At 37.2% G+C, this 27,917-nt stretch overlaps 1 protein-coding gene across 1 annotated transcript in view; it reads left to right on the plus strand.

Annotated features, from left to right (window-relative positions):
* The first annotated feature begins 264 nt into the window (after positions 1 to 264).
* Positions 265 to 27,917, plus strand: part of SCLT1 (sodium channel and clathrin linker 1) — a 257,901-nt gene continuing 230,248 nt past the window's right edge. The window contains exons 1-2 of the mRNA XM_068989603.1: positions 265 to 331; positions 18,039 to 18,106. Of these exons, the coding sequence (XP_068845704.1) occupies positions 265 to 331; positions 18,039 to 18,106 (135 nt within the window). The remainder of the gene's footprint in view (positions 332 to 18,038; positions 18,107 to 27,917) is intronic.

The raw sequence follows: 27,917 nt of genomic DNA on the forward strand, positions 1-27,917 counted from the left end.
TGTTGACGCCGCGTGAGTAGGATGCTGATCACACCGCTCGAGTGCTAGACAACCTCCGGAGCTTTGCCTTAGTTTTGCTTTCCCGCATTGCGAGCTTTGTGTCTTTTTTAGAAAAGTAAAGGTAGTGAAAGCTCCAAACAAATTGCATCCAAATGGCCACAGAAATCGACTTTCTGCGAGATCAAAGTAAGCTCCACATTCCTTTATTGAGAATTCTCATATGTAATGTTTAATGTCGTCATCGTTGACTGAATCGTTGTCTGAATGCCTGTTGGGTACGTGGTAATTTGTAAAAACTTAAAAGAAGTTAAGCTGCAGAAAAAGCTTGATGGTATGTATGAGGATACGCGTACATTAAGCAGAAGCGTTTGGGAAATACTTAAGCCTACGAGGGACTCTGCTAGATGCATGTTTGTTATGCTCCTCACATATTCTGGAGGAATTAGAGGGCCAATTGCCAGGAAGAGTTTCGAAGTCTGCAGTTAGAACCTAGAGGCACAGCTCCGGCCATTTGTCCAAAAGATATTTTATGGAGCTCCTGTTTCTATTATGTGCCAGGCACTAGACAAGCATAGCTGTTATGAAGATAAGGAGGACTGTTCTACCCTCCAATAATTTAACTTGAGGAGGGAAATATATGATTTCCATAAATACACTGAAGTAACAGCAACTGTCAACTCTTCTGCCTCAGGTTTCTCACAGGGTTGGTCGAATGACTAAACGGCCGTTAAAATATGTGTGGGATTTAGAATAGTATCTGACACAGTGCTAACAAATATTAACTATTACAGGGTTATAATTTACCTGGTGGTGATGGTTAAGGAAGGTACTATTTGGGCTGAAACTTTATATTTGAAGTAAAATATAAATTTACTAGATAAAGAACTGTGTGGTTGAGAACAATATTTACAACATGGGAGGGACTAGAAATATGTTTTGTTAAAAACTTTGAAGAAGGTTTGTTTGAATGAAATTTGATGTATACAGGGAAATGGCAAGTAGAGCTGAAAGGGAAGAATTTGGCCAGATGGCAAAGGGCCTTTCTGCTGTGTTTTCAGGAGTTGGAATCATTGCACAGGTTATAGGAATCACTGAAAGGAATCCAGTTGAGAGTAACTCGATCAGTTTGTGATTTATTTGAAAAACCCAGCTGGCTCTTAGGAGGAACATGCATTACAGCAAGTGCAGTCAGGTGATTGTTATTATCCAGGTACGAAGTGAACTAAGGTAGGTATAGTGAGATTGAAGATGAAAGGATTTGGAAGAAAGAGGTATAGGGCAACTAAGGTTTTTGGCTTGCTTGAGCAGCAGGGAAATGGGGGAGGGAGGGGAGGAAATGGTACATTCCATTTTGGAAACACCGTAGGCCAGTGATGGAGAACTCAGCCTCTGGATTCAGTCTGTCTAGGCTCTGTGTTAGCTCTGTCTCTTTTGTATGTTTTTGACCTTGGGCAGGTTACTGAGCTTCTTTGTGCCTCAAATTTCTTACTTGTAAAATGGGTGTAATAGCACATGGTGGTGTTTTGAAGGTTAAATGAGATGATGCAATAAAGCACTTAGCATGGTGTCTAGCACATTTCAGGTGCACACTTTATCTAAAATCATTAATGACATATATGACACTATAACATTACCATTGTTTCTTAGGTTTGATATGGGAATATCCTTCATCCCATAAAGAGGACTAGCTCACCACCATCTGAGTGGTGTGGGACAAGAATTGGTGGTGAGAAGTTTGGTTGGGGTGGGAGAGTTCCTGAGACACTCATAAACTATGTTTTAGAGAAATGCACCAGCCAGAATTCTTAAATAAAACTGAAGTCCAAATACCAGAGAGAACGATAGAAGCCACGGTAAATTATTTCTTGAAAAATGAATGGTAGTTCACCAGAAGAGAAGTGCGTGGAAGAAGGGAATTTTCAGAGGGACCAAAAGAATCAAAGGCTCGGAGGCTTGAAATAACTACTTATTCAGGAAATTGAAGGATGGAATAGTAAGGTTTGCAGGAAGAGATGAAAATGAGAGTTGGATGTCTATGATTCTCCCCTTTTTTCCTTTAGACCTCGTATGCCAGTTATAATTGGTGGGTGACCAGATTAGTTGATTAGCTAAACACCAGCTCAGGTAAATACAGAAAGCTTACCCTTCTCCCACCTACCTCTGACCTTCTCTTCATTGACTTCTATTGATTTTGAGCCTCCTTTAATTTGTTATAGCATATTTGCAGTACACCATTCTTCCACCTCCATCTAAGAAGGCAGGTCTTAGGACCTGTTCAAAGAGTGACATGTATATTAAGCTAAGGAGTGAAGAGTTTATTCACCAGTGGGGATGCAGTCTTTTTTTTTCATTCTCTTAAGAATGTCTTTCATAGAGCAGAAGTTTTTAATTACTGTGAGGTTCAGTTCATCAATTTGTTCTTTTATGGATGTGTCATATATAAAAACTTGAGCTTCCCAGGTGGCACAATGGTAAAGAATCCACCTGCCAAAGCGGGAGATACAAGAGATGTGGGTTCGATCCCTGGAGTAGGGAAGATCATCTGGAGTAGGAAATGGCAACTCACTCCAGTATTCTTGCCTGGAAAATTCCCTGGACAGAGGAGCCTGGTGGACTATGGTGCATGGAGTTGCAAAGAGTCGGTTACAGTTGAGTGAGCACACACACATATCTAAAGATCTTTGCCTTACTCAAGGCTGCAAAGCTTCTCTTCTGTGTAGTCTTCTAGAATTTCTACACTCAAATCTATGAAGCATTTTGAGTTAAATTTTGCACAAGGTGTGAGACAAGCGTCAAGGTTCACTTTATTTTATATATGGATGCACAATTGGAGAGACCATCCTTTCTCCATTAAATTACCTTTGCTGCTAAGACACTTCAGTCGTGTCTGACTCTGTGTGACCCCATAGACGGCAGCCCACAAGGCTCCCCCGTCCCTGGGAGTCTCCAGGCAAGAACACTGGAGGGGGTTGCCATTTCCTTCTCCATTACCTTTGCATCTTTGTTAAAAAGTCAGAGGAAGATATTTGTGTAGATCCATTTCTGTTCTGTTCTATTGATCTATCTGGAAACCAATATCCTGTCTTGATTATTACAGTTTTATAATAAATCAGCATTTCCTTTCAGATTTGTTCTTTTCACAGTTGTTTTGACTGTCATAGGTCCTTTGCACTTCCATATACATTTTAGGATCAGCTTGTTAAGTTCTACAAAAAAAAGGATACTGGGATTTTGATAGGCATTGTATGACTCTCGATTAATTTGTGTAGAATTCACTTAATGATATTGAGTTCTCTAATGAAAAAATATCTCTCAACTGATATCTCTTCTTTAATTTTTTTCAGTGACATTTTATAGTTTTTATATATAGGTTTTGCACATATTTGGTCAGATTTATCTCTACGTATTGCTGGTTTAGCTACTATTGTAAACTATTTGTTTACTTTCCATTTCTAATTTATTGTTTCTAGTGTATGGAAATACTTTGTGTGTACTTACCCTGTCACCTTTCTAAACTCACTTAATAGTTCCAGTAGGTTTAATGCAGAGTCTTTCAGATTTTCTACATTGACAGTCTTTTCATCTGTGAATAGACTGTTTTACTTCTTCCTTTCCACTTTGGAATGCCTTTCATTTCATTTTCTTGCCTCGTTGTACTTACTGAAACCTCCAGTACAGTGTTGAGCCAGAGTGGTTGGAGTAGACATCTTTGTATTGTTCTTGATTTTAGGGAGAAAGTATCTGTTTTTCAAAATTAAATATGATACTAGCTGTAGTTTTTCCACAGATGTCCTTACTAGGTTGAGGATACTAATTTCTATTCCTAGTTTTCTGAGAGTTTTTAAAATCAGAATGAATATAGGATTATTTTTTTTTCAAATGCTTTCTCTACATTTTTTGAGATTATCAGATTTTTTTTTTCATTTTTAGTTTTTTAATAGCAAGATTTATATAGATTACTTTTCAAGTGTTAAACTTGCCATTTTGGAATAAACTCTTGGTCCTAATGTATTATCTTTTTAATATACTATTTAACATTGATTATCTTAAATGTCTGTTTAAAATTTTCATGTCTGTGTTCATAAACCCTTTGTAAAAAAAATTTTTTTCCCCTAATGTGTTTGTCTCGTTTGGTGTCAAGATATGCTGGCCTCAGAATTATTTAGAAAGTATTTTGTCCTCTCCAGGTTTCTGGAAGATGTTTGTGTAGAATTGATATTTCTTCCTTAAATGTTTGGTAGAATTTACTAGTGAAGACAATTGAACCTAGAGCTTTCTTTGTGGAAGATTTTAAACTGTAAATTCAGTTCCTTTAATAGATAAAAAGTTAGTCACTACTTCGTTTACACAAGACATACCCTTCACAGATCTTACGTACATATGGAGTTCTCTGTGCAGCTTTCTCTCCTATTCTTTGTCCTGGCAATTCTAGTTTACTTGGTTTCCACTGAGTCTCAGCTTCATCTCCTTAAATCAGAGAATCTGCTGATCTTTGTGTGCAATTTTCCTCCCTGTTTTCTGGCATGAAATATCACTCAAGTCATTCAGTTCAGTTCAGTCACTCAGTCGTGTGACTCTTTGCAACCCCATGAATTGCAGCACGCCAGGCCTCCCTGTCCATCATCAACTCCTGGAGTTCTCTCAAACTCAGGTCCATCGAGTCGGTGATGCCATCCAACCATCTCATCCTCTGTCGTCCCCTTCTCCTGCTACCCCCAATCCCTCCCAACATTAGAGTCTTTTCCAGTGAGTCGACTCTTTGCATGAGGTGGCCAAAGTATTGGAGTTTCAGCTTCAACATCATTCCTTCCAAAGAACACCCAGGACTGATCTCCTTTAGGATGGACTGGTTGGATCTCCTTGTAGTCCAAGGGACTCTCAAGAGTATTCTCCAACACCGTCCTTCAAAAGCATCAATTCTTCGGTGCTCAGCTTTCTTCACAGTCCAACTCTCACATCCATACATGACCACAGGAAAAACCATAGCCTTGACTAGATGGACTTTTGTTCGGAAAGTAATATCTCTGCTTTTGAATATGCTGTCTAGGTTGGTCGTAACTTTCCTTCCAAGGAGTAAGCATCTTTTAATTTCATGGCTGCAGTCACCATCTGTGGTGATTTGGGAGCCCCCAAAAATAAAGTCTGACACTGTTTCCACTGTTTCCCCATCTATTTCCCATGAAGTGATGGGACCGGATGCCATGATCTTAGTTTTCTGAATGTTGAGCTTTAAGCCAACTTTTTCACTCTCCTCTTTCACTTTCATCAAGAGGCTTTTTAGCTCCTCTTCACTTTCTGCCATAAGGGTGGTGTCATCTGCATATCTGAGGTTATTGATATTTCTCCCGGCAGTCTTGATTCCAGCCTGTGCTTCTTCCAGCCCAGTGTTTCTCATGATATACTCTGCATATAAGTTAAATAAGCAGGGCGACAATATACAGCCTTGACATACTCCTTTTCCTGTTTTTAGGCTGGGGCAATCATAGTGCTCACTTCATTCATTTTATGTTTGTCGTTATCATTTCCTGATGTCTTGTACCTGGCAAATCACTGTTTTGTTTTTTTGGTTGTCAGGTAGGAAAATGGCCCATGTTACTTTATCTTGAGCATGAGCAGAAGTCAATTTGCCCTACTTTTTAATCTTAAACACAAATACCTTACTCCCACTATAACTGTTTTTTGACCTCATCAAGACCTGTATTCTTTGAACCCTTCATTTTCTTTCATTTCCTTAATTCTTTTGCAGCTTTTTTTTTATACAGGCTATAACAGTTTTCCCCATTTTTATACAATTTCCCCATTGATTCATCTGCTCTTTTGTTATTAATATTAATGTGACCATGCCCCTGCTTTTCTAGAGCACATACTCAATAACGCCTTTTCCATAGCTTGGTTTTACAGTTCTCATACCCATCTGTTCAATAGCCATAGATAAAAAATCTCCTGGATAAGTGCCACCACAGTTTCTAGTAGTAAGTAATTGGGCTGGGATTTGAACCCAGTGTCTTATGTTCTTTTCTATCCGGCAAAGACACTTGCTTGAAAGAAAAATTATAGGCCTTTTCACTTATGCACACAGACACTAAAATCCTAAATAAAATAAAAATATTAATAGATTGAATCCATCAATGACTATTAAGCTCATTTGTGTGTGTAGATATATAATAAACATACAGTCACCTTCATATTGGGTTCATCCCAGCAATGGAAGGGTGGTTCGCATTAGAAAATTATTAAGTATGTAAGGAAAAAACCTAGATTAATAAAGAAACATATCAAATGTATGGATTAGAGCACTCAGTATAGTAAGCATGTCAATTCTCCCACAAATTAATGGATAGATTCAATGCAATCCCAAACCTCTATTTGACATGTTTCTAAAATCTATGTAGAAGAGCTGAAAATAGCCAAAAGAGTTCTAAAGAACATCAAGGTGGGAAATTTTATTTTATCAACTATTAAGACATTATAAAAATGCAATTATTAAATCAACTCTTTGCGACCTCATGGACTGTAGACAGCCAGGCCCCTCTGTCCATGGGATTTTCGAGGCAAGAATGCTGGAGTGGATTGCCATTTCCTTCTCCAGGGGATCTTCCGATCCAGGAATCAATCTTGCGTCTCCTGCATTGACAGGTGGATTGTTTACCGCTGAGCCACCTGAGAAGCCCCTATTATACTGGTAGATAGATAGATACAGAGATCAGCTAGCACAGAAACAGATGCATACATCCACAAACACTTGTTGTCTGAAAGAACAGGCAGTACAGATCAGTGGGAGAGGGATAGGCTGTTGAGCAAATGGTGCTAGGATAATTGGCTATCTAAATGAGAAAGAAAAAATAACATCTTTCTCACACCATATAAAAAAATTATTGGTTGAAGGAATACATTCTCTTTAAACTTTCAGGAAAAAAAGTTAAGAGGGTGTCTTTATGATCTCAGGATCATAGATTTCTTCAGCAAACATTTTTGACTGAAAGGAAAAAATATATATGAATAGACTGCATTAGCCTACTCCAGTGTTCTTGCCTGGAGAATCCCAGGGATGAGAGAGCCAGGTGGGCTGCCGTCTCTGGGGTCGCACAGAGTTGGACATGACTGAAGTGACTTAGCAGCAGCAGCAGCAGACTGCATTAGAAGTAAAAACTTGGATAACACAAGAAACGTCATCAATATAATGACTGCCCCAGCCACAGGGAGGGAGAATAGACTTAAAATAAATATAATGAAGAGTTGATTACCATCCACAATTTAAAAAAGTCTTTCACGAACAAAAATACATTCACACTAATAGAAAAATGTTAAAGAATATGGTAGGTTATTTACAAAAAATAAAACCTGATGAGGTGCTAAGAATATGAAAATGTCAATCTCATCAGTAATCCAGAAAATGCAAACTATAAAGTGAAATAAGTGCTTGTTGAATGAAGGAAATGGTAGATTCACATTACAGTAAAATTTTCTCCTGTTTAAAGCAGTCTATGAAGATTGTTTTCCCTCGTTGATGCATAGTTGACTTCTTAACCTATTTCATTTACTGAAATGTCAGATTTAGTATTTTTTCTTACTTAAAACCTTATCAAAAAGTAGTAGTTTGTGTTACTACTAGAGACCAGACCCTAATTTTAGTGCCATGTGTCAGGTAACTCTTAAAAATTCTGAGGATAACAATAAAAAGGAATAATTCTTTTTAAACTTAATAAAAGTTAAAAATGGTTTAAATTATTAATACTTTGTAATTACTTATTCCTTGCTCAGAATAATGTCTTGTGTGTGTACATGCACATTTGTGTCCTGTACGTTGCAACTCCATGGACTGTGGCCCACAGGACTCCTGTGTCCATGGAATTCTTCAGGCAAGAATACTGGAGTGGGTTGCCATTTTCTTTTCCAACATATGTGTCATGTTTCTCCACTAAATTATGTATACTTTCAAGGAAGGAACTATTATCTGAAGTTAACAGTGTAGAATGTATACATTTTGTGTGCGTACATTATATACATATATTAATTTGTATATAGTTAATATGTATGGGCATATATATGTATATTTGCTTATGTGTGACATGCACAAAAGTAGAGAAAATAAATATAAAGCTTAGAGGATTATTACAAAGCTCAAAACTCATATAATCATAACCCAGGCCAAAAAATAGAATATTTCTAGCACCCCAGATGACCACTTGTGATTATACCCATTTCCTGCTCCCCAAAGATAAAGATAATATCTGTAATTTTACACTGTAAAAACTGTTTTGCTTGTGATTGAAACTGAAATTTATGTAAATGGAGTCATAAACTATGTTGCCTTCTGCGTTTGGTGTCTTTTATTTAATATTATGTTTTTGAGATTTCTTTATATTCTTGCATGTAGATGTAGTATACTCATTTTAATTACTGTAGAATATTAAAGCTTATAAATTTATCATTTTTATCCATTCTTTTGATAGATACTTGCAGATGTTTCCATTTTGGGGGCCATTGAGAATAATGCTGTTATCAGTGTTTTCTGTCATATGTGAAGAACTAACTCATTGGAAAAGACCCTGATGTTGGGAAACATTGAGGGCAGGAGGAGAAGGGGATGACAGAGGATGAGATGGTTGGAGGGCATCACTGACTCGATGGACATGAGTTAGAGTAAGCTCTGGGAGTTGGTGATGGACAGGGAAGCCTGTTGTGCTGCAGTTCATAGGGTGGTAAAGAGTGGGGCAAGATTGAGCAACTGAACTTGGGTAGTATAGTCATTTTCACAGTATTGAGTCTTCCAATCCAAGAACATGGTATATCTCTCTGTCAAATCAGTCTTTGAGTTCTTTCATCAGTGTCTTACAGTTTTTTGAGTACAGATCTTTTACCTCCTTAGGTAGATTTATTCCTAGGTATTTTATTCTTTTGTTGCAGTGATAATTGGGATTATTTCCTTAATTTCTCTTTTAGATCTTTTGTTATTTATTAGTGTACAGGAATGCGAGAGGTTTCTCTGCATTAATTTTGTATTCAATTTTACCAGATTCATTGATTAGCTCTAGTGGTTTTCTAGTGGCATGTTTAGGATTTTTTGTGTATCGTAGCATGTCATCTGCAAACAGTGACAGTTTTTCTTCCCAGATCTTCATTTCACATAGAAGTGATTTTTATGAATAATGGTTTGTTCTTTTCCACGAGCATATCCAGCTGACCTGGAACCACTTACAAAAAGATTGTGCTCCCCTCTTTATTACTCTGAAGTGCCCTTTGATCACAGTTCAAGTGCTCATATATATGATATTTCTGGATCCTGCGTTCTCTTCCATAGGTTAGTTTTGTTTATATAACTATCACACAGTCTAAATGCCAATAACTTTTTAATAAATCCTGATCTCTGGTTGAACAAGTCCTCCCCCCTTGTTCTTCTTTCACAAAATACTGTTTTTCTCATTGCATTTCCACCTATATTTTTATTTTTTATATTTTTTATGGATAGGGCATCATGTTGTTTTAACTTGCTTTACCCTAATGCATAATGCTTATTGTTTTCCAGTAATTCCCCAATGTTGATCAACTAATACATGCTTATTTCCCATCTCTATATATTATTCTAAAAGATGGCTACACATAGTCCTATTCATTTTAATTTGGAATGTTTGATTTCTTATTGTGGATTTTTTTTCTGGTTTTTTGAATACCTTGCATGCAAACCGTTCTCTGGTTATGTGTTTTGAAAATGTATTCTCATAGCCAGAGGTTTGTCTTTCCATTCTTTAAACATTGTCCTTCACAGAGTAAGCAGTTTACATTTAATAAAGTCCATATTAGCAATATTTTTTTTTCTTTCATGGGTTGTGCTTCTTGTGTTGTATATGAAGATGAATTGTCAAAGGATAACTCATGTAGATTTTCTAAGTTTTCCGCTATAGTTTTGGTAGTTTCATATTTTGTATTTAGGACAATGAAGGATTTTTAATGAATTTCTAAGATGCAAAGTTTGTGTCTTTACTTTCTTATGGTTCTCCATTTGTATCCTCCTCATTTGTTGATGATGACTAAAGACTTAAAAGTCTGTATTTTCTGTGTTAATGTGCTTTTTATTCCTTTGACCAAGGTCAAGTTGTCTGAGTTTGCGTGGGTATACTAGTGGACTCTCTATTCTGGTCCATTTATCTTTGGTTTTATTTGTTTAAAATATGATGCTCTCTTGATTATTTTAGCTTTCTAGAAAATCTTGAAATCAGAAAGTGTGAGTTCATCAACTTCATCAGTATTGTCTTGACTGCCCAATGCAGTGTTTAAATCAAGTTTGTCCATATTTACAAAATAACTTGCTGAGATTTTTATTGCCACTGTATTGGTCTTTAAATCAATTTAAGAGGAATTGACATCTTAATATTGTGGTTTTTGGTGATTAACAAAGACTATATCTCAATTGATTTTTTTTTCATTGCTTTCAGGAATGTTTCATATCTTTTTCCTTAAAAGAAAATCGTTCAATTTATTGAAAAAATAAAAGAACCAGTCCAACCATTTTCCTCTGGCTCCCTCTACCCCCACCCTCCACTTCTTACAATCACCAGTCTGTTCCCTGTATCTGTGAGCTTGGTTTCTTTTCATATGATATTTGTCTTTCTCTGTTATTTAACTTCATAATACTCTGAAGATCCATTCATATTGTCACAAATGGCAAGACTTCTTTCTTTTTTATGGTTAAGTAATAGTCCATTGTGTGTATACCACAATTTACTTATCCAACAGTAGAAATTTAGGTTGTTTCCATATCTTGGCTATTGTAAATAATGCTGCAGTGAACACATGGTGCATATCTTTTCAAATTACTGTTTTCATTTTCTATAGATACATACTCAGAAGTGGAATTGCTGGGTCATACTGTAGTTCTGTTTTTAATTTTTTGAGGAACTAAAACCTCCAGACCTTCAAAGTAGCTGTACCAATTTATATTTACATTTCTACCAATAATACACATCTTCACACTTGTTTTTTCTTGTTTTTTTTTTATAATAGCCATTCTGATGGGAAGGAGGTGATATCTTATTGTGGTTTTAATTTGCATTTTCTTGATGATTAGTGATGTTGAATATCTTTTCATGTCTGTTGGCCATCTGTTTGCTTTGGGAAAATGTCTATTCAGATCTGCCCATTTTTAAATTCAGTTTTGTCTCTTTTTTCTGGCTGTTGAGTTGTGTGAGGTTCTTTGTATATTTTGGATATGTTCCCATTATCAGGTATGATTTGCAGCTATTTTCTCTCATTGATTAGGTTGCCTTTTCATTTTATTGAGTTTTCTTTGCTATGCAGGTGCTTTTTCCTAAGAAGTTTCAAATGAAACTGCATTTTCACAATGATTCAGTTCAGAGTACTTTTCGATTTGTCCTGTCATTCATCCTGAGACCAGCAGGTTACTGAAAGGTAATTTCTTACATAACGGATATTTTTCTGATAGTTTTTGTCTCTCGATTCTGGCCTAATTTTGCTATTATCAGGTAATGTACTCTCTTTGGCTTTGCAAGGGAGCAAAAATAAGTTTCCTGTACCCTTCTAGATTGTTGCCTGTGACCCCCTATTGTAAAAGACAGACTAATAGGAGAAAACAAACAAGTTTAATAATGTGTTTACCTTCTGTATACATTAGTGATCCAGAAAAACTCCTTTAAATGCTGAAGCCACAGTGTTAAAAAACATTTTCAGATAAAGACAAAAGAGGGTGAGCCATTACAAGAAGTTACCAAGAAAAGCACCGTAAACAAGAGTAAGATTGTTATGCAGATTTAAGTCATTACCTTGGGCTTCTCCAGTGGCTCAGGTGGTAAAGAATCTGCCTTCTGAGCAGGAGAAGACCTGGATTTGATCCCTGGGTAGGGAAGACACCCCTGGGGAAGGGAAAGGCTGCTCACTCCAGCATTCTTGCCTGGAGAATTCCATGGATAGAGGAATCTGTCAGGCTGCAGTCTATAGGGTTGCTAAGAGTCAGACACAACTGAGCGACTAACACTTTCAGGGCTTCCCTCTGGCTCAGACAGTGAACAATCTACTTGCCATGCACGAGAACTGGGTTTCATCCCTGGGTTGGGAAGATCTGAAGAAGGAAATGTCTGCCCACTCCAGTATTCTTACCTGGAGAATTCCATGGACAGTAAAGAGCCTGTCAAGCTGCAGTCTATAGGGTCACAAAGAGTCGGATGTGACTGAGCGACTAACACTTTCTCTTTCTGGTATAAAGGGGGATGTGCTTACAAATGGAATTTTTCCTCATAAATGTAAATATCTTTAACAAAAGGGTAACGAAGATCATGGCATCTGGTCCCATCACTTCATGGGAAATAGATGGGGAAACAGTGGGACTATTTTTTGGGGCTCCAAAATCACTGCAAATGGTGACTGCAGCCATGAAATTAAAAGATGCTTCCTCCTTAGAAGAAAAGTTATGACCAACCTAGACAGCATGTTGAAAAGCAGAGACATTACTTTGCCAACAAAGGTCCGTCTAGTCAAGGCTATGGTTTTTCCAGTGGTCATGTATGGATGTGAGAGTTGGACTGTGAAGAAAGCTGAGCGCCGAAGAATTGATGCTTTTGAACTGTGGTGTTGGAGAAGACTCTTGAGAGTCCCTTGGACTGCAAGGAGATCCAACCAGTCCATTCTGAAGGAGATCAGCCCTGGGATTTCTTTGGAAGGAATGATGCTGAAGCTGAAACTCCAGTACTTTGGCCACCTCATGCGAAGAGTTGACTCATTGGAAAAGACTGTGATGCTGGGAGGGATTGGTGGCAGGAGGAGAAGGGGACGACAGAGGATGAGATGGCTGGATGGCATCACTCACCTGATGGGCGTGAGTCTGAGTGAACTCCGGGAGTTGGTGATGGCCAGGGAGGCCTGGCATTCTGCGATTCATGGGCTCGCAAAGAGTTGGACACGACTAAGTGACTGAACTGAACTGAACTTCTTCTCAATTTTTCAAAGCTTTTCCTATTCTGTTTCTTAAGAATTATCAGCCTAAAATACTTCTTATGCCAAAGAGATGTATTTTAGGATGGTATATTCTCTTCAGTTTAAGTCTTTTGAAAGTTAAGATTTACTCTTATTTAAAGTTTTAGTTTTTCTTCTTTTAACTGAAGTCTAGTTGCTGCACAATATTATATAAGTTATGGGTGTACATTATAGTGGTTTGCAATTTTTAAAGGTTATATTCTGTTTATGAAGTATTGACTATATTCTCCATGTTATGCAATATATTCTTGTAGCATTTTTGTACCTAAGGCTTTATACCTCTTACTCCCCTACCTCATTATAGCCTCCCCCTCTTCTCACTGGTAACCACAAATTTGTTCTCTATATCTCTGAGTCTGCTTCTTTTAGATTCTATACACTCGTTATATGTTTTAGATTCCACATGTAGGTGATGTCACACGACAATTGTCTTCTGACTTATTTCACTTAGCATAATGATCTCCAGTTCCATCCATATTGCCGCAAATGACAAAATTGTCCTCTTTCTATGGTGAAGTTGTATTCCATCTTCTTTATCTATTTGTCCGTTAATAGACACTTAGATTGTTTCTTTATATCTTGGCAATTGCAAATAATGCATGTTATGAATATTGGGGTGCATGTATGTTTTCAAGTTAGTGTTTTTGTTTTTATGGATATGCACCCCAGAGTGGAATTGCTGGGTCACACAGTAGTTCTACTTTTAGTTTCTTAAGAAGCCTTTATACTGTTGTTTGTTTGTTTTTCCTTTTTATAGTGACTGCAACAATTTAACATTCTCACCAACAGGATAAGAGGGCCTTCCTTTTCTCCACATCCTCATCAACATTTGTTATGTGCATTCTTTTTGATGATAATCATTCTGACAGGTGTGAGGTGATCTCAGTGTGGTTTTGATTTGCATTCCTTGATAATTAGTGGTGTCGAGCATCTTTTTATGTGCCTATTGGCCATCTACATTTCCTCTTTGGAAAAAAATGTGTGTTCATTATTTATGCCCACTTTTTAATCATGTTATTTGTTTTTTGATGTTGAGTTGTTTGAACTGTTTATACATGTTGGATTTCAACCCCTTAATAGTCATACGATTTGTAAATATTATCTCCCATCTCGTAGACTGTCTTTTCATTTTTGCCCTTGCTGGGCAAAACTTTTTAAGTTCAGTAAAGTCTCATTAGTTTATTTTTGGTTTTATTTCCTTTGCCTTAGCAGACATCCAAAACAGTATTGCTTCAATTTATGTCAAGTGTGTTCTGTTCTGACTTTGCTCTCCTTTAGAAGTTTTATGGCTTCCAGTCTTACATTTAGGTCTTTAATCTGTTGTGAGTTTATTTTTGTATATGGTGTCAAGAGATGTTCTAATTCTGTTTTTTTACATGTAGCTGTCCAGTTTTCCCAGCACCATTTCTTGAAGCAACTGTCTTTTCTCTGTTGTGTAGTCTTACCTCCTTTGTCATAGGTTAATTGAACGTAAGAGTATGAGTTTATTTCTGGGCTCTCTATCCTGTTGCGTTGATCTATGTCATCTGCTTTTCTGTAGTACAATATTGTTTTGGTTATTGTATCTTTGTAGTATAGTCTGAAGTCAGGGATCATGATTCCTTACCTCTGTTCTTTGTCAAGATTGTTTGGGCTAGTCAGAATCTTTTGTGTTTCCATGCAAATTTTAAAATTATTTGTTCTAGGCCTATGAAAAATGCCATTGGCATTTTGATAGGGATTGCATTGAATCTGTAGATTGTCTTGAGTAGTATTGTGATTTTTAACAATATTGACTCTTCCAATCCAGCTTCATAGTATATCTTTCTATATATTCATGTCTTCAGTTTCTTTCCTCAGTGTCATATAGCTTTTAGGATACAGGATTTTTCTTTATTCCTATTTTATTATTTTTGATATAATGGTCAGTAGTTCAGTTGCTCAGTCATGTACAACTCTTTGTGGCCCCATGGACCATAGCACGCCAGGCCTCCCTGTCCATAGCCAACTTCCAGAGTTTACTCAAACTCACGTCCATTGAGTCCGTGATGCCACCCAACCATCTCATCCTCTGTTATCCCATTCTCCTCCCGCCTTCAATCTTTACCAGCATCAGGGTTTTTTCCCAGTGAGTCAGTTCTTTGCATCAGGTGGCCAAAGTATTGGAGTTTCAGCTTCAGCATCAGTCCTTCCAATGAATATTCAGGACTGATTTCCTTTAGGATGGACTGGTTCGATCTCCTTGCAGTCCAAGGGACTCTCAAGAGTCTTCTCCAACACCACAGTTCAAAAACATCAATTCTTCGGCACTCAGCTTTCTTTATAGTCCAACTCTCACATCTCTACATGACTACTGGAAAAACCATAACTTTGACTAGACGGACCTTTGTTGACAAAGTAATGTCTCTGCTTTTTAATATGCTGTCCAGGTTGGTCATAACTTTTCTTCCCAGGAGCAAGTGTCTTAATTTCATGGTGGCAGTCACCATCTGCAGTGATTTTGGAGCCCAGAAAAATAAAGTCTGACACTGTTTCCACTGTTTCCCCATCTATTTCCCATGAAGTGATGGGACTGGATGCCATGTTCTTAGTTTTCTGAATGTTGCTTTTTAAGCCAACTTTTTCACTCTCCTCTTTCACTTTCATCAAGAGGCTTTTTAAAGTTCCTCTTCACTTTCTGCCATAAGGGTGGTGTCATCTGCATATCTGAGGTTATTGATATTTCTCCTGGCAATCTTGATTCCAGCTTGTGCTTCATCCAGCCCAACATTTCTCATGATGTACTCTGCATAGAAGTTAAATAAGCAGGGTGACAATATACAGCCTTGACGTACTCTTTTCCCTATTTTAAACCAGTCTGTTGTTTCATGTCGAGCTCTAACTGTTGCTTCCTGACTCGCATACAGATTTCTCAGTGGGTAGATCAGGTGGTCTGGTATTCCCATCTCTTTAAGAATTTTCCAGAGCTTGTTGGGGTCCACACAATCAAAGGCTTTGGCATAGTCAATGAAGCAGAAGTAGGTATTTTTCTGAAACTCTCTTCCTTTTTGATGATCCAATGGATGTTGGCAATTTGATCTCTGGTTCCTAATGGTAAATGGGATTGTTTCCTTAATTTCTGTTTCTGATACTTTGTTTTTAGTATATAGAAGTGTAACAGATTTCTGTATATTGCTTTTATATCTGGCAACTTTACCAAATTCATTGATGAATCCTGGTAGTTTTCTGGTGGCATCTTTAGGATTTTCTATATATAGTATCATGTCATTTACAAACAGTGACAGTTTTACTACTTTTCCAATTTGGATTCCTGTTATTTCTTTTTCTTCTCTGATTGCTGTGGCCAGGACTTCCAAAACTATGCTGAATAAAAGTGGCAAGAGTTCCTGATCTTAGAGAAAGTGCTGTAAGCTTTCCATTGTTGAATGTGATGTTAGCCATGGGTTTGCCATGTATGACCTTTATTGGGTTTAGGTATGTTTCCTGTATGGCTGATTTCTGAGGATTTTTTGTCGTAAATAGATGTTGAATTTTGTTGAAATGTTTTTCTACATCTATTATGTTGATCATACGGTTTTTATTCTTCAATTTGTTAATGTGATGTATCACATTGATATTTATGGATATTGAAAAACCCTTGGGATGAATCACACCTAAATATTCAAAAACTCAAGAGACTTACTCTTTTTTCACCAAATTATCAGTTTTAAATGTTCCATGTGATCTTGAAAGAATGAGTTTGGTATATTTGTTGGGTACTGTGTTCTATTGTGGGGCTTGCCACATAGCACAGTGGTAAAGAATCAGCCTGCCAATGTAGGAAATGCAAGAGAGCTAGATTCGATCCACTAGTCAGGAAGGAAGAGGAAATGGCAACCTACTCCAGTATTTTTGTCTGGAAAATTCCATGGGCAGAGGAGCCTGGTGGGCTACAGTCCATGGAGTGGCAACGAGTCAGACATGACTGAGAGGCAGAGCACACATATGCACACACGTTCTACTGTGGGCTTCCCAGTTTGCTAGTGGTAAAGAATCCTCCTTCCAGTCCTGGAGATGAGGGGACATGCACGTTCAGTCCCTGGGCTGGGAAGATCCCCTGGAGGAGTAAATGGCAACCCACTCCAGTATTCTTGCCTGGATAATCCTGTGGACAGTGAAGCTTGGTAGGCTACAGTCTGTGGGGTCACAAAGGGTTGGATATGACTGAGTGACTGAGCACGCAGGCATGCATGTTCTGTTGTATTGCTTTTCCTGCTTCAAATAAAAATGTTACTTGTAGTTTCTGAGAGTCCTTGGCTCTTCTGGACCTTCTTTTCCATTGTGTCTTGCCTATTCCTGTTTAATTTGGATGCTTAGTCTTGCAGTTTCTCCTCTGTGTGGAGGTTTGTCCTGAAAGAGAATTTCAGCAGTTTTTAACTTCTGAAGAAGTATAGTTTAGCCTTATCTCTCCAACTCTTTTCACATCTAGTAGCAGGAATAAAAAAATAAATGTGGAAGGTACTTTTTCTTGACTTCTAAGAATCTGAAGAGCAATCCCAGAGAGACTGAGAATTAAAACTTTCAGAATCAGAGAAATTTGTTCTTTGTAGCTGTTCTTTTTCCCACTGGTAGTAATTATTTGGGAGAAGGCAATGGCAACCCACTCCAGTACTCTTGCCTGGGAAATCCCATGGACAGAGGAGCCTGGTAGGCTACAGTCCATAGGGTCGCTAAGAGTCAGACACGACTGAGCGACTTCACTTTCACTTTTCACTTTCATGCACTGGAGAAGGAAATTGCAACCCACTCCAGTGTTCTTGCCTGGAGAATCCCAGGCACGGGGGAGCCTGGTGGGCTGCCTTCTATGGGGTTGCACAGAGTTGGACACGACTGACGTGACTTAGCAGCAGCAGAAGTAATTATTTGACTTAAGTGTATAGAATATCTAAATTCTAAAATGATGTCTTCAGAATGATTTATTTTCAACAGCAGTGGAGACTAACAGTTTTGCATTGGATATTTCAAATAATATCTACTTTATTTCTGTCATTCAAAGTTGAACATTACAAATTGTTTTTTTTTTTTGTTTGTTTCAGATCAAAGACTAAATGAAACCCTTAGGCGGTATCAAATGGAAAATTTTTTCAAATATTCAACAGTACAGGTATGTAAATTAAATTGGGGTCTAACAAATTAAGTTCAAATTTGGTTGTAAATATGTCTGTATTTGACAAGTGTAGAATAAATGCTACTTAGGATTATTCCATGTGAAGTTGCCTATAGCACTTGAAAATTTTTCTTACAACTCTGATGCTTGTAAGGAAGCAAAGTTGTTTTTCTTTAATGACTATAAATTCTTTGACCATAGAAATTGCCTTTGTCCTCACCGGAGTTTGAGCTTACGATATATGTATATGGTGTTAAAATGTAAGAATTGTAAAATGAGAATTCATTAAACTTTTGAAACATCCTAAAATTGTTTTTAGGATACATCCAGTTGTAAACTTTAACTCTCAATTCTCATAAATTTAACAGAAGCATGAACTAACTCAGAATAAGAAATAACACATGGCATTATTTTAAATTTTTTTTCTTGGGTATACATTTTTATTTAAATATTGTATTTTTTTTGACCAATAAAATATACTTACTGGTACAGTCTGAGTTACAGGATATTAAAAGAAAAATAGCTCCTAGGTTAAATGGTAACTCTATACTGAATCAGTAAAGAAATATTTTGCTTTTGACATAAATAAATCTTATAATTAAAACTGCAATTGCTTTTAAGGTATTAAAAGGAAGTTGTTTTTTTAAGATACTAGGTGATGGAGAATCTCATGATCCACTAGCCTCTAAATTTTGCTCAGATTCTTAGGTTCTTTTGCTTCTGCTTGATGTCATATGGAAATATCTCTGAAGGGACAATTCAAACAAAAGATTGATTTTAAAGCCTGAGTAAACCTCTGAGTATGGAATTGCATCCTGTCTCCTGAAATCTGGCTGACTGGATTACGAAAGATGGTTTTACCAAATAAAAGACTGACTCTAGCTAGCCCTTTATGTGCACCTTCACTGTGTACTGTTAATTTTGTTTGTTTTTGCCTGCACTGGTCTTCACTGCTTTCCAAGGGCTCTCTCTAGCTGCGGTGAGCGGGGGCTACTCTTTGTTGCTATATGTGGTCTTCTCATTGCAAAGCACAGGCTTTAGGCGTTTAAGCTTCAGTATTGCAGCATGTGGGCTCAGAAGCTGTGACCTAGAAGCGGGCCCTAGAGCTTGCAGCTTTCAGTAGTCGTGGCACACAGGCTCAGTAGTTGCGGCACATGGGCTTAGTTGGTCGTGCATCAGCAGGCAGATTTTTATCCACTGTGTCACCATGGAAGTCTATATATCCAGTGATTATAATAATGAAAGCTGACGGTAACATACTAAGTAGGGACAGGTTTTCCCTTACTTACTAGAGTACTATTTGGTGAGATTATGTAGCTCCTTTAATTCTTTGAAGGTACGTGTCCTTCTCTTACATGTATTATTGTCAGTCATAGAGTCAAATCTTGATTTTTATTTCTTATTTTTCATATTAGTATATTGTTACTGCCTAAGATTCCTTTGCACAGTATGTCTTCTCTTCAGAACATGTTGCTGTCTCAAGACTCAGTCCCCATGGGTCTTGCCTTTCACTGCATACTTTGTATTGGTGAGTGGGAGGTAATAGGGAGCTTGAGAGGGAGTTTAATTTGCTTTCTAGCATAAAGGTCCATATCCTTGGCCATATGCAGTGCACCTTTGGGGATTTTTCACCCCAGAAGCATTATTCTGGTTTCTGATAAAATACTCAGGAGGAGTTTTCTTTTGTTGTTCTTGTTTTTTTTGTTTTGTTTTTGCTTTCTCTTTGTTTTGTAGTAAAGGAAGAGAGAGGTAGGAGGTAACTTCATTATCAAAGAGTAAATGGGACCCAGGTGCACTGGCTCAGATCTCGTCCCTGTAATTTTAGTTGTTGCTACTAGCAACAGAAATTGTTCATAAATTTGTTTACCTGTTTTGTTTAGCTGCATTTCCCAAGTTTCTAGAATAATTTTTGTTATATACTCAATAAATATGTGTTGAATTAATGGAACAACCATAACCTTCCTCTTCTTCCCTCCTACCTACTTTTCTTCCAACATCGTGTGAGCTCTGTTGCCAGATACAGTGAAAGTGCAGATGTAAAAAGTCATGATCAGCTTGAGAAATATAAATAGTTCATGCATTTTGTTCTATTTTTGAAGGTAAAATCCTAGTGAACTGTCCTTTTTTCTCATACTAGGTACTGTAAAACTGCCAGGACTGTGTTAAATGGACATATTTTTGTGAAACCTTTTTTCCAATATTGAAAAAACCTGCAGTAGTTTGATATTTCTTATATTTTAAGTTGGTACTTCAAGGATAATTTTTATAGGAACCGTATTACAAGTGATAGTTAAAATTCTTTAGTACTGTTACCACGTAATGATCATTGAGACTTCTTTTGGATCAAAGTAAGTTCTGTGAATTGCCTTTAGATTTTTTATATAGCATTGTTTCTTAAGAAAATACAAGATCTAATACCTGTATAATAAATAGTAATACTTAAATTCTGTGGATTTAAATGGAGAGAGTCTTCCAGTGTCTTTAATAGCTTATATATTTAATATATTTGGTTCATAATACCTTCATAATTCATTCTTTAAAAAACCTTTTCCCTTATAATTTTATATAACTTTCTAAAGATATTTTATTATAATTTGTATTTTCTACTGGACTTATGGTTGATTTACAGTGTTGTTAGTTTCAAATACAGCAAAATGATTCAGTTATACATAAACATGTATCCATTCTTTTTCAGATTCCTATCCCATGTGGGTGATTATGAGATAGTGAGGAGAGTTCCCTGTGCTATGCAGTTGGTGCTTGTTGACTGCCTATGTATAGTACCATATGTATATTAATCCCAAACTCCTAATTTATTGCTCTCCCCACCTTTCCCGTTTGATAGCCGTAAGTTTGTTTTTGACATCTGTTTCTCTTTTGTGAATGAGTTCATTTGTATTATCTTTTTAAATTCTACATATAGTGATACCCACACCAGTACTCTTGCCTGGAAAATCCCATGGACAGAGGAGCCTGATAGGCTGCAGTCCATGGGGTCGCGAAGAGTCGGACACGACTGAGCAACTTCACTTTCACTTTTCACTTTCATGCATTGGAGAAGGAACTGGCAACCCACTCCAGTGTTCTTGCCTGGAGAATCCCAGGAATAGTGGAGCCTGGGGGGCTGCCGTCTATGGGGTCACACAGAGTAGACACGACTGAAGCGACTTAGCAGCAGCAGCAGCAGTGATATGATTTTTGTCTTTTCTGCATCTTGGTCACTTAGTATGACTATCTCTAGGTCCATCCATGTTGCTGCAAATGGCATTATTTCATTCTTTTTATTTTGAAGAGCTAGTTAGCATTATTCAAAAATTGAAGAATCAGCTACACTAGGAGTGGTTGTACAAAATGGAAGATTTTTATGGATAGAAGGAGAGGATGTGGCAAAAGGTATTAACGAAGGAAAAGAAAGGATTATTTCAGGCCAGGCTGTCTTCTAATGGGGGACTGACAGTCTAGGGGCCTTTTCCATGCAGTTACTTCATTAGTCAGTTCAGTTCAGTCGCTCAGTCGTGTCCGACTCTTTGCGACCCCATGAATCGCAGCACCCCAGGCCTCCCTATCCATCACCATCTTTCGGAGTTCACTCAGACTCACGTCCATCGAGTCAGTGATGCCATCCAGCCATCTCATCCTCGGTCGTCCCCTTCTCCTCCTGCCCCCAATCCCTCCCAGCATCAGGGTCTTTTCCAATGAGTCAACTCTTTGCATGAGGTGGCATAGTACTGATTAGCAAATTTCAGGTGGACTGTTTTAAAGGTCACATCTCTGAGAGGGATTGAAACCGTCTTAGTTTTTGCTATGATGGGGAGGGGGGTTAGGAAATGATCCCACTTGGGGCTTCTTAGTTCTTTTTTAACAGTGTGATGGTATAATTTTACATTTCTCTGATAAATAGGTATGTAGAGAATATTTTCATATGGTTTTTGGCCATCTGGATGTTCTCTTTCACATGAGTTTGAGCAAGCTCTGGGAGTTGGTGACGGACAGGGAAGCCTGGTGTGCTGCAGTCCATGGGGTCGCAGAGAGTCAGACACAACTGAGCTGAACTGGTGTTTTCGAGATGTTCCTTTTTAAATATTTTTCCCATTTAAAAAATTGGGTTATTTACCTTTTTTTAAAAAAATCACTATTAGAGTATAGTTGATTTTACAATGTTCATTTCAAGTGTACAATAAGGTGAATGAGTTATGCATATACATATACTCATCCTTTTTCAGATTCCTTTCCCATATAGGCCATTACAGAGATTGAGTGGAGTTCCATGTGCTATACAGTAGGTCCTTATTAGTTATCTATTTTATATATAATAGTGTGTATATGTCAATCCCAATCTCCCAGTTTATTTCTGCACCCTCCTCTTTCCTTCTTGGTAACAATAAGTTTGTTTTCTATATCTGTGACTTTGTTTCTGTTTTGTAAATAAATTCATTTGTGTCACATTTTAGATTACATGTACAAGTAATATCATATGATGTCCATCTTTCTCTGACTTACTTCACTCAGTATGACTATCTCTAGGTCCATCCATGTTACTGCAAATGGCATTCTTTCGTTCTTTTTTATGGCTGAGTAATATCCCATGGTATACATGTACCACATCTTCTTTATCCGTTTCTCTCTCAATGGACATTTAGGTGGCTTCCATGTCCTGGCTGTTGTAAATAGTGCTGCAGTGAACATTGGTATGCATGTATCTTTTTGAATAATGGTTTTCTCCAGATATATACTCCTGAGTGGAATTGCTGGATCATATGGTAGCTCTAGTTTTAGTTTTCTAAGGAGCTTTCATACTGTTCTCCATACTAGCTATATCAATTTATATCCCCACCAACAACGTACGAGGGTTCCTTTTTCTCCACACCCTCTCCAGCATTTATTGTTTATAGATTTTTTGATGATGTCCATTCTGACCAGTGTAAAGTGATACCTCATTATAGTTTTGATTCACAGTTCTCTAATAATAAAGTGATCTTTTCATGTGCCTCTTAGCCATCTTGGAAGAAATGTCTGTTTAGATCTTCTGCTCATTTTTCAATTGGGTTTATTTCATTTTTCATGGCTGAATAATATTCCATCTTAAATATGTAAAGCTAAAGATATTTTACATAATTAATTTCTTGAATGACCCCTTCAGGTTGTTGTGAAATTTAGTTGTCTTTCTTTGATTATGTTTTGTTTTCTGTATAAATAAAAAGTATTTCAAATCACATTGCTCTTTGAGAGTATAGTAGTGGGCACTGGCTGACAAATATTCAAAGATAAAGATTTTATTCAAGAAGGTGAGTGGGTCATATCCTTTTTGCCTCATTTCTTTCCTCCTACTCCCCCACCCCCTTAAATCACTGCCTTTTCTCACATGAAAGCTAATTGCATCTTCTTTGTAACCTGTGCCGCACTAGTATTATACATGTGTGTACAAGGGATGGGATAAGTGTTTTTGTTCTTTTTGTACTTGCTGAGGGACAGAGTGGAATATTAAAAATAAGTTTATTTTCTCTGAAAACTCTCTTAAAAGTATCTTCCTTTTCTAGCTTGAAACTTGTTTTTCTGCCTGTTACCCCTTGAACTCAAAATTTTTTTTAAAAAATTGAGATTCAGGAAAGAGAGGAAATAACATAAACTAGAAAGAAAAAGAAGGAAGAAACAGATATAAAAACATGGTGCTAAGAGGTATGAGTTGGTTGTGGGAGGAAAAGACAGTCATTGTGCATATTATTCACCGATAGAGCAAACATTAATATATTCAACAAGTGCTTGACCACTATGTAAGCTCTAGGGACAGTCCTATCAATAAGATACGCAAAGGATCCTCTTTCAGTGGGAAAGAGAGAAATGAATGAACAAAAACTGTGATAGTTTATGAACAAAATAAACAGGGTGCTGAGAGAGATTAATGTGTATGCAGTGTGGTGATGGCTGAGACTTTTTTTGGTAGAAAAGGCAGAGATGACTTGTTTAAGGTAGCAACATTTAAGTTGGCACTGAAAGTGAAGAACAAGCCAAGGAGAAAGCCAAGAAGAGGCTCTGAGGCAGGAAGAATTTAGACATGTCTTAATATAATGTATAAGAGCTGGTCCAATTTTAATCAAATAATAGTTATTTGATTAATGTATTATTAATGAATTATTAGTGAATTAATGAAGTATTAATGAATAATAGTTATTTAATTAATTTATGTTGAAGGAATAGTAGGGCTACTCTTGTTGATCATGAGTTTAGAAATATAAAACTTTATTGATAATATAACAAACCACTTTTATTATTTAATTCAAATTACAAGCTTTCTAGACCAGTACTGTTCAGTGGAACTTCCTGTGATCGTGGAAATGTTGTATAGTTCAGTAGTTTTTAATATGGTAGCAAGTAACACATGGGGCAGTTAAGTACTTGAAATTAAGCTACACAACAGACAGGTCTTTTATCTGATTTTCACTTAAGAAATTTTAAATTTGAATAGACTAATGTGGCTTATGCAGAGTACATCATGCAAAATTCCAGGCTGGATGAAGCACAAGCTGGAATCAAGATCACCGGGAGAAATATCAATGTCTTCAGATACGCAGATGACACCACGCTTATGGCAGAATGCGAAGAGAAACTAAAGAGCCTCTTGATGACTGTGAAAGAGGAGAGTGAAAAAGCTGGCTTAAAACTCAACTTTCAAAAAATGAAGATCATGGCATTTGGTCCCATCACTTCGTGGCAAATAGATGGGGAAATAATGGAAAAAGTGATAGACTTTATTTTCTTGGACTCGAAAATCATTGCAGATGGTGATTGCAGCCATGAAATTAAAAGACGCTTACTCCTTGGAAGAAAAGCTATGACCAACCTAGACAGCATATTAAAAAGCAGAGACATTACTTTACCAACCAAGGTCCATCTAATCAAAGCAAATCTATGGTTTTTCCAGTAGTCATATATGGATGTGAGAGTTAGACCATAAAGAAAGCTGAGTGCTGAAGAATTGATGCTTTTGAACTGTGGTGTTGGAGAAGACTCTTGAGAGTCCCTTGGACTGCAGGAAGATCCAACCAGTCCATCCTAAAGGAGATCAGTCCTGAATATTTATTGGAAGAACTGATGCTGAAGCTGAAACACCAATACTTTGGCCGCCTGATGTGAAGAACTGACTCACTGGAAAAGACTTTGATGCTGGAAAGATTGAAGGCAAGAGGAGAAGGGGATGACAGAGAATGAGAGAGTTGGGTGAGATGACTGACTTGATGGACATGAGTTTGAGCAAGCTCTGGGAGTTGGTGATGGACAGGGAAGCCTGGCTTGCTACAGTCAGTCCATGAGGTTGCAAGGAGTCGGACTCGACTGAGTGTCTAACCTGAACTGAAATGTGGCACATGGCTATCGTTTTTCAGATAGTGCAGTTCTACTCTCCATGTGATGGATTACTCAGGTAAAACTGTGAAGAGTCGATTTGCCTCATCCCATGTCTAGTGAAGATAGAAAATCAGTAATTTAGGACTTTAACTAAAGTCTGAATTTAGGAGTTTATCAATTTCTTAGGTCATACTTCAGCCACCTTTATTGATGAAAATCAACCTCCTTTTGATAACAATGAAAGGTGTAAGAGTTTACTGCAACCCTCTAAAATGTACAAGAACACCTTCACAAAATGCTAGTCAACCTATACTTTGTTTTCTTCCAAAGGATAGAGGAAAGGATGCTATTTGGTAGCCTGTGATGCTGATTAAAATCCGGAAAACAACATTCAGAACTGTAATTACAATACTTAAAGAGTATTTAGTTGTCTTAGAGGAAGAAAAGTGTCTACAAAATTAGTTTACCTGACTACAGTCCAAATTATTGCCACTCTTTCTGTGATAAATCATCACTGTCATCTCAGGAAGTCATCTTGGGATCAAAACAGATAGAAATTAATTACACAATATCCATTTTTCAAGATTTTTAAAATTCTATAAATATTTCTTTTCTTTTGTATAATTTGTTTAAATTTTGTTTTAGGGAATATCAAGTCTTATAAATACTTTTAAAATAAGTCAATTTCAATCTTATTCTCCCAACCTGAATTTTTAGTAAATAATGCAGTCCCTAATTCCTAAAGTTTTACTAGCAAGTAAGAAGGGGTTGCTGAATCTGTACTTTTATTTTCAAATATTTATCTTATGTTTTGGTTTATTACTTTTATTTCAGAATGTTATAGCTTTTATAATTTAGATTATTGAGTCATTTTGCATTTATATCTCCTTAGCAGCTATCCTTAGAAGATAGTTGTGGAGCAGTGTCTTCACTGAATTCACCTTAATATATATTGAGCACCATCTTTATGTAAGGCACTGTGCCAGGAGTTTTAGCAATGTAAAGGTATGTAAAATAACATAGCAATTTTAGAGGAACATAGAGACTTACAAAAATATGGGATGAGAAATATTAAATAATTGGATAAGAGGCATAATATTTGAATCTTTTAAAAACTTTAAAACCAGCTATTAGTAATAAGAGAAAAAAGGAGATCATGTATAGTTGGAGAGATCTGGGAGTTTCCTGGAGGATATCTAGTGTATCTGAGAGGCACTGCTAAGTAGTTAGGATTTTGAAAACTTCAGTTAGGGGCCAAAAGGGGCATGGTGAAGAGCATTGTAGCTGGACCCACTGGCATGATGAGTAGCCAAAGAGGGTGAGAAAATGAGAGTTGTATTTAGGGACTAAAACATACTTCAGTTTCTGTAATGTGTTTGGCATATGTGAAAGAAGTAATTGAAAATAAGGTTAGAAAGGGTAGATTATTCCCACATTATAGAGGACCTTGAATGGTTAGGTTGAATAGTTTGGATTTAAATACTAGAAGATTATTAATTATTTTTTAGAAGAATGGCTTTCTGAGTAATCTGGAAGAAACTCATCATTAATTTATTATGCATCAACTGCAAATAAAGCACCCATTCCAGTCCACTTTAGTTCACTAATTCCTAGAATGTCGACGTTCAGTTTTGCCATCTCCTGTTTGACCACTTCCACTTTGCCTTGACTTATGGACCTAACATTCCAGGTTCCTAGGCAATATTGCTCTTTACAGCATCGGACCTTGCTTTCATCACCAGTCACATCCACAACCGGGTGTTGTTTTTGCTTTGGCTCCATCGCTTCATTCTTTTCTGGAGTTATTTCTCCACTGATCTCTAGTAGCATATTTGGCAGTTACTGACCTTGGGAGTTCACCTTTCAGTGTCCTATCTTTTTGCCTTTTCATACAGTTCATGGATTCTCAAGGCAAGAATACTGAAGTGGTTTGCCATTCCCTTCTCCAGTGGACCACATTTTGTCAGACCTCTCCACCATGACCCATCCGTCTTGGGTGGCCCTACATGGCATGCAGTCCATGAGGTCACAAAGAGTTGGACACGACTGAGCGACTGAAATGAACTAGTTTTGTCCTAGCTTTTCATCCAAGGAGCAAGCATCTTTTAATTTCATGGCTGCAGTCACTGTCCACAGTGATTTTAGAGCCTAAGAAAATGGTCTCTCACTGTTTCCATTTTCTCCCCATCTATTTGACATGAAGTGATGGGACTGGATGCCATGATCTTCATTTTTTGAATGTTGTGTTTTAAGCCAGCTTTTTGACTCTTCTCTTTCCCTTTCATTAAGCGGCTTTTTAGTTCCTCTTCGCTTTTTGCCATTAGGGTATTGTCATCTGCATATCTGAGGTTATTGATATTTCTCCTGGCAATCTTGATTCCAGCTTGAGCTTCATCCAGCTCAGCATTTGGCATGATGTACTCTGTATATAAATTAAATAAGCTGGGTGTCAGTATACAGCCTTGAC

Source organism: Capricornis sumatraensis, chromosome 17, assembly GCF_032405125.1.
Source record: "Capricornis sumatraensis isolate serow.1 chromosome 17, serow.2, whole genome shotgun sequence".
Lineage (NCBI taxonomy): Eukaryota > Metazoa > Chordata > Mammalia > Artiodactyla > Bovidae > Capricornis > Capricornis sumatraensis.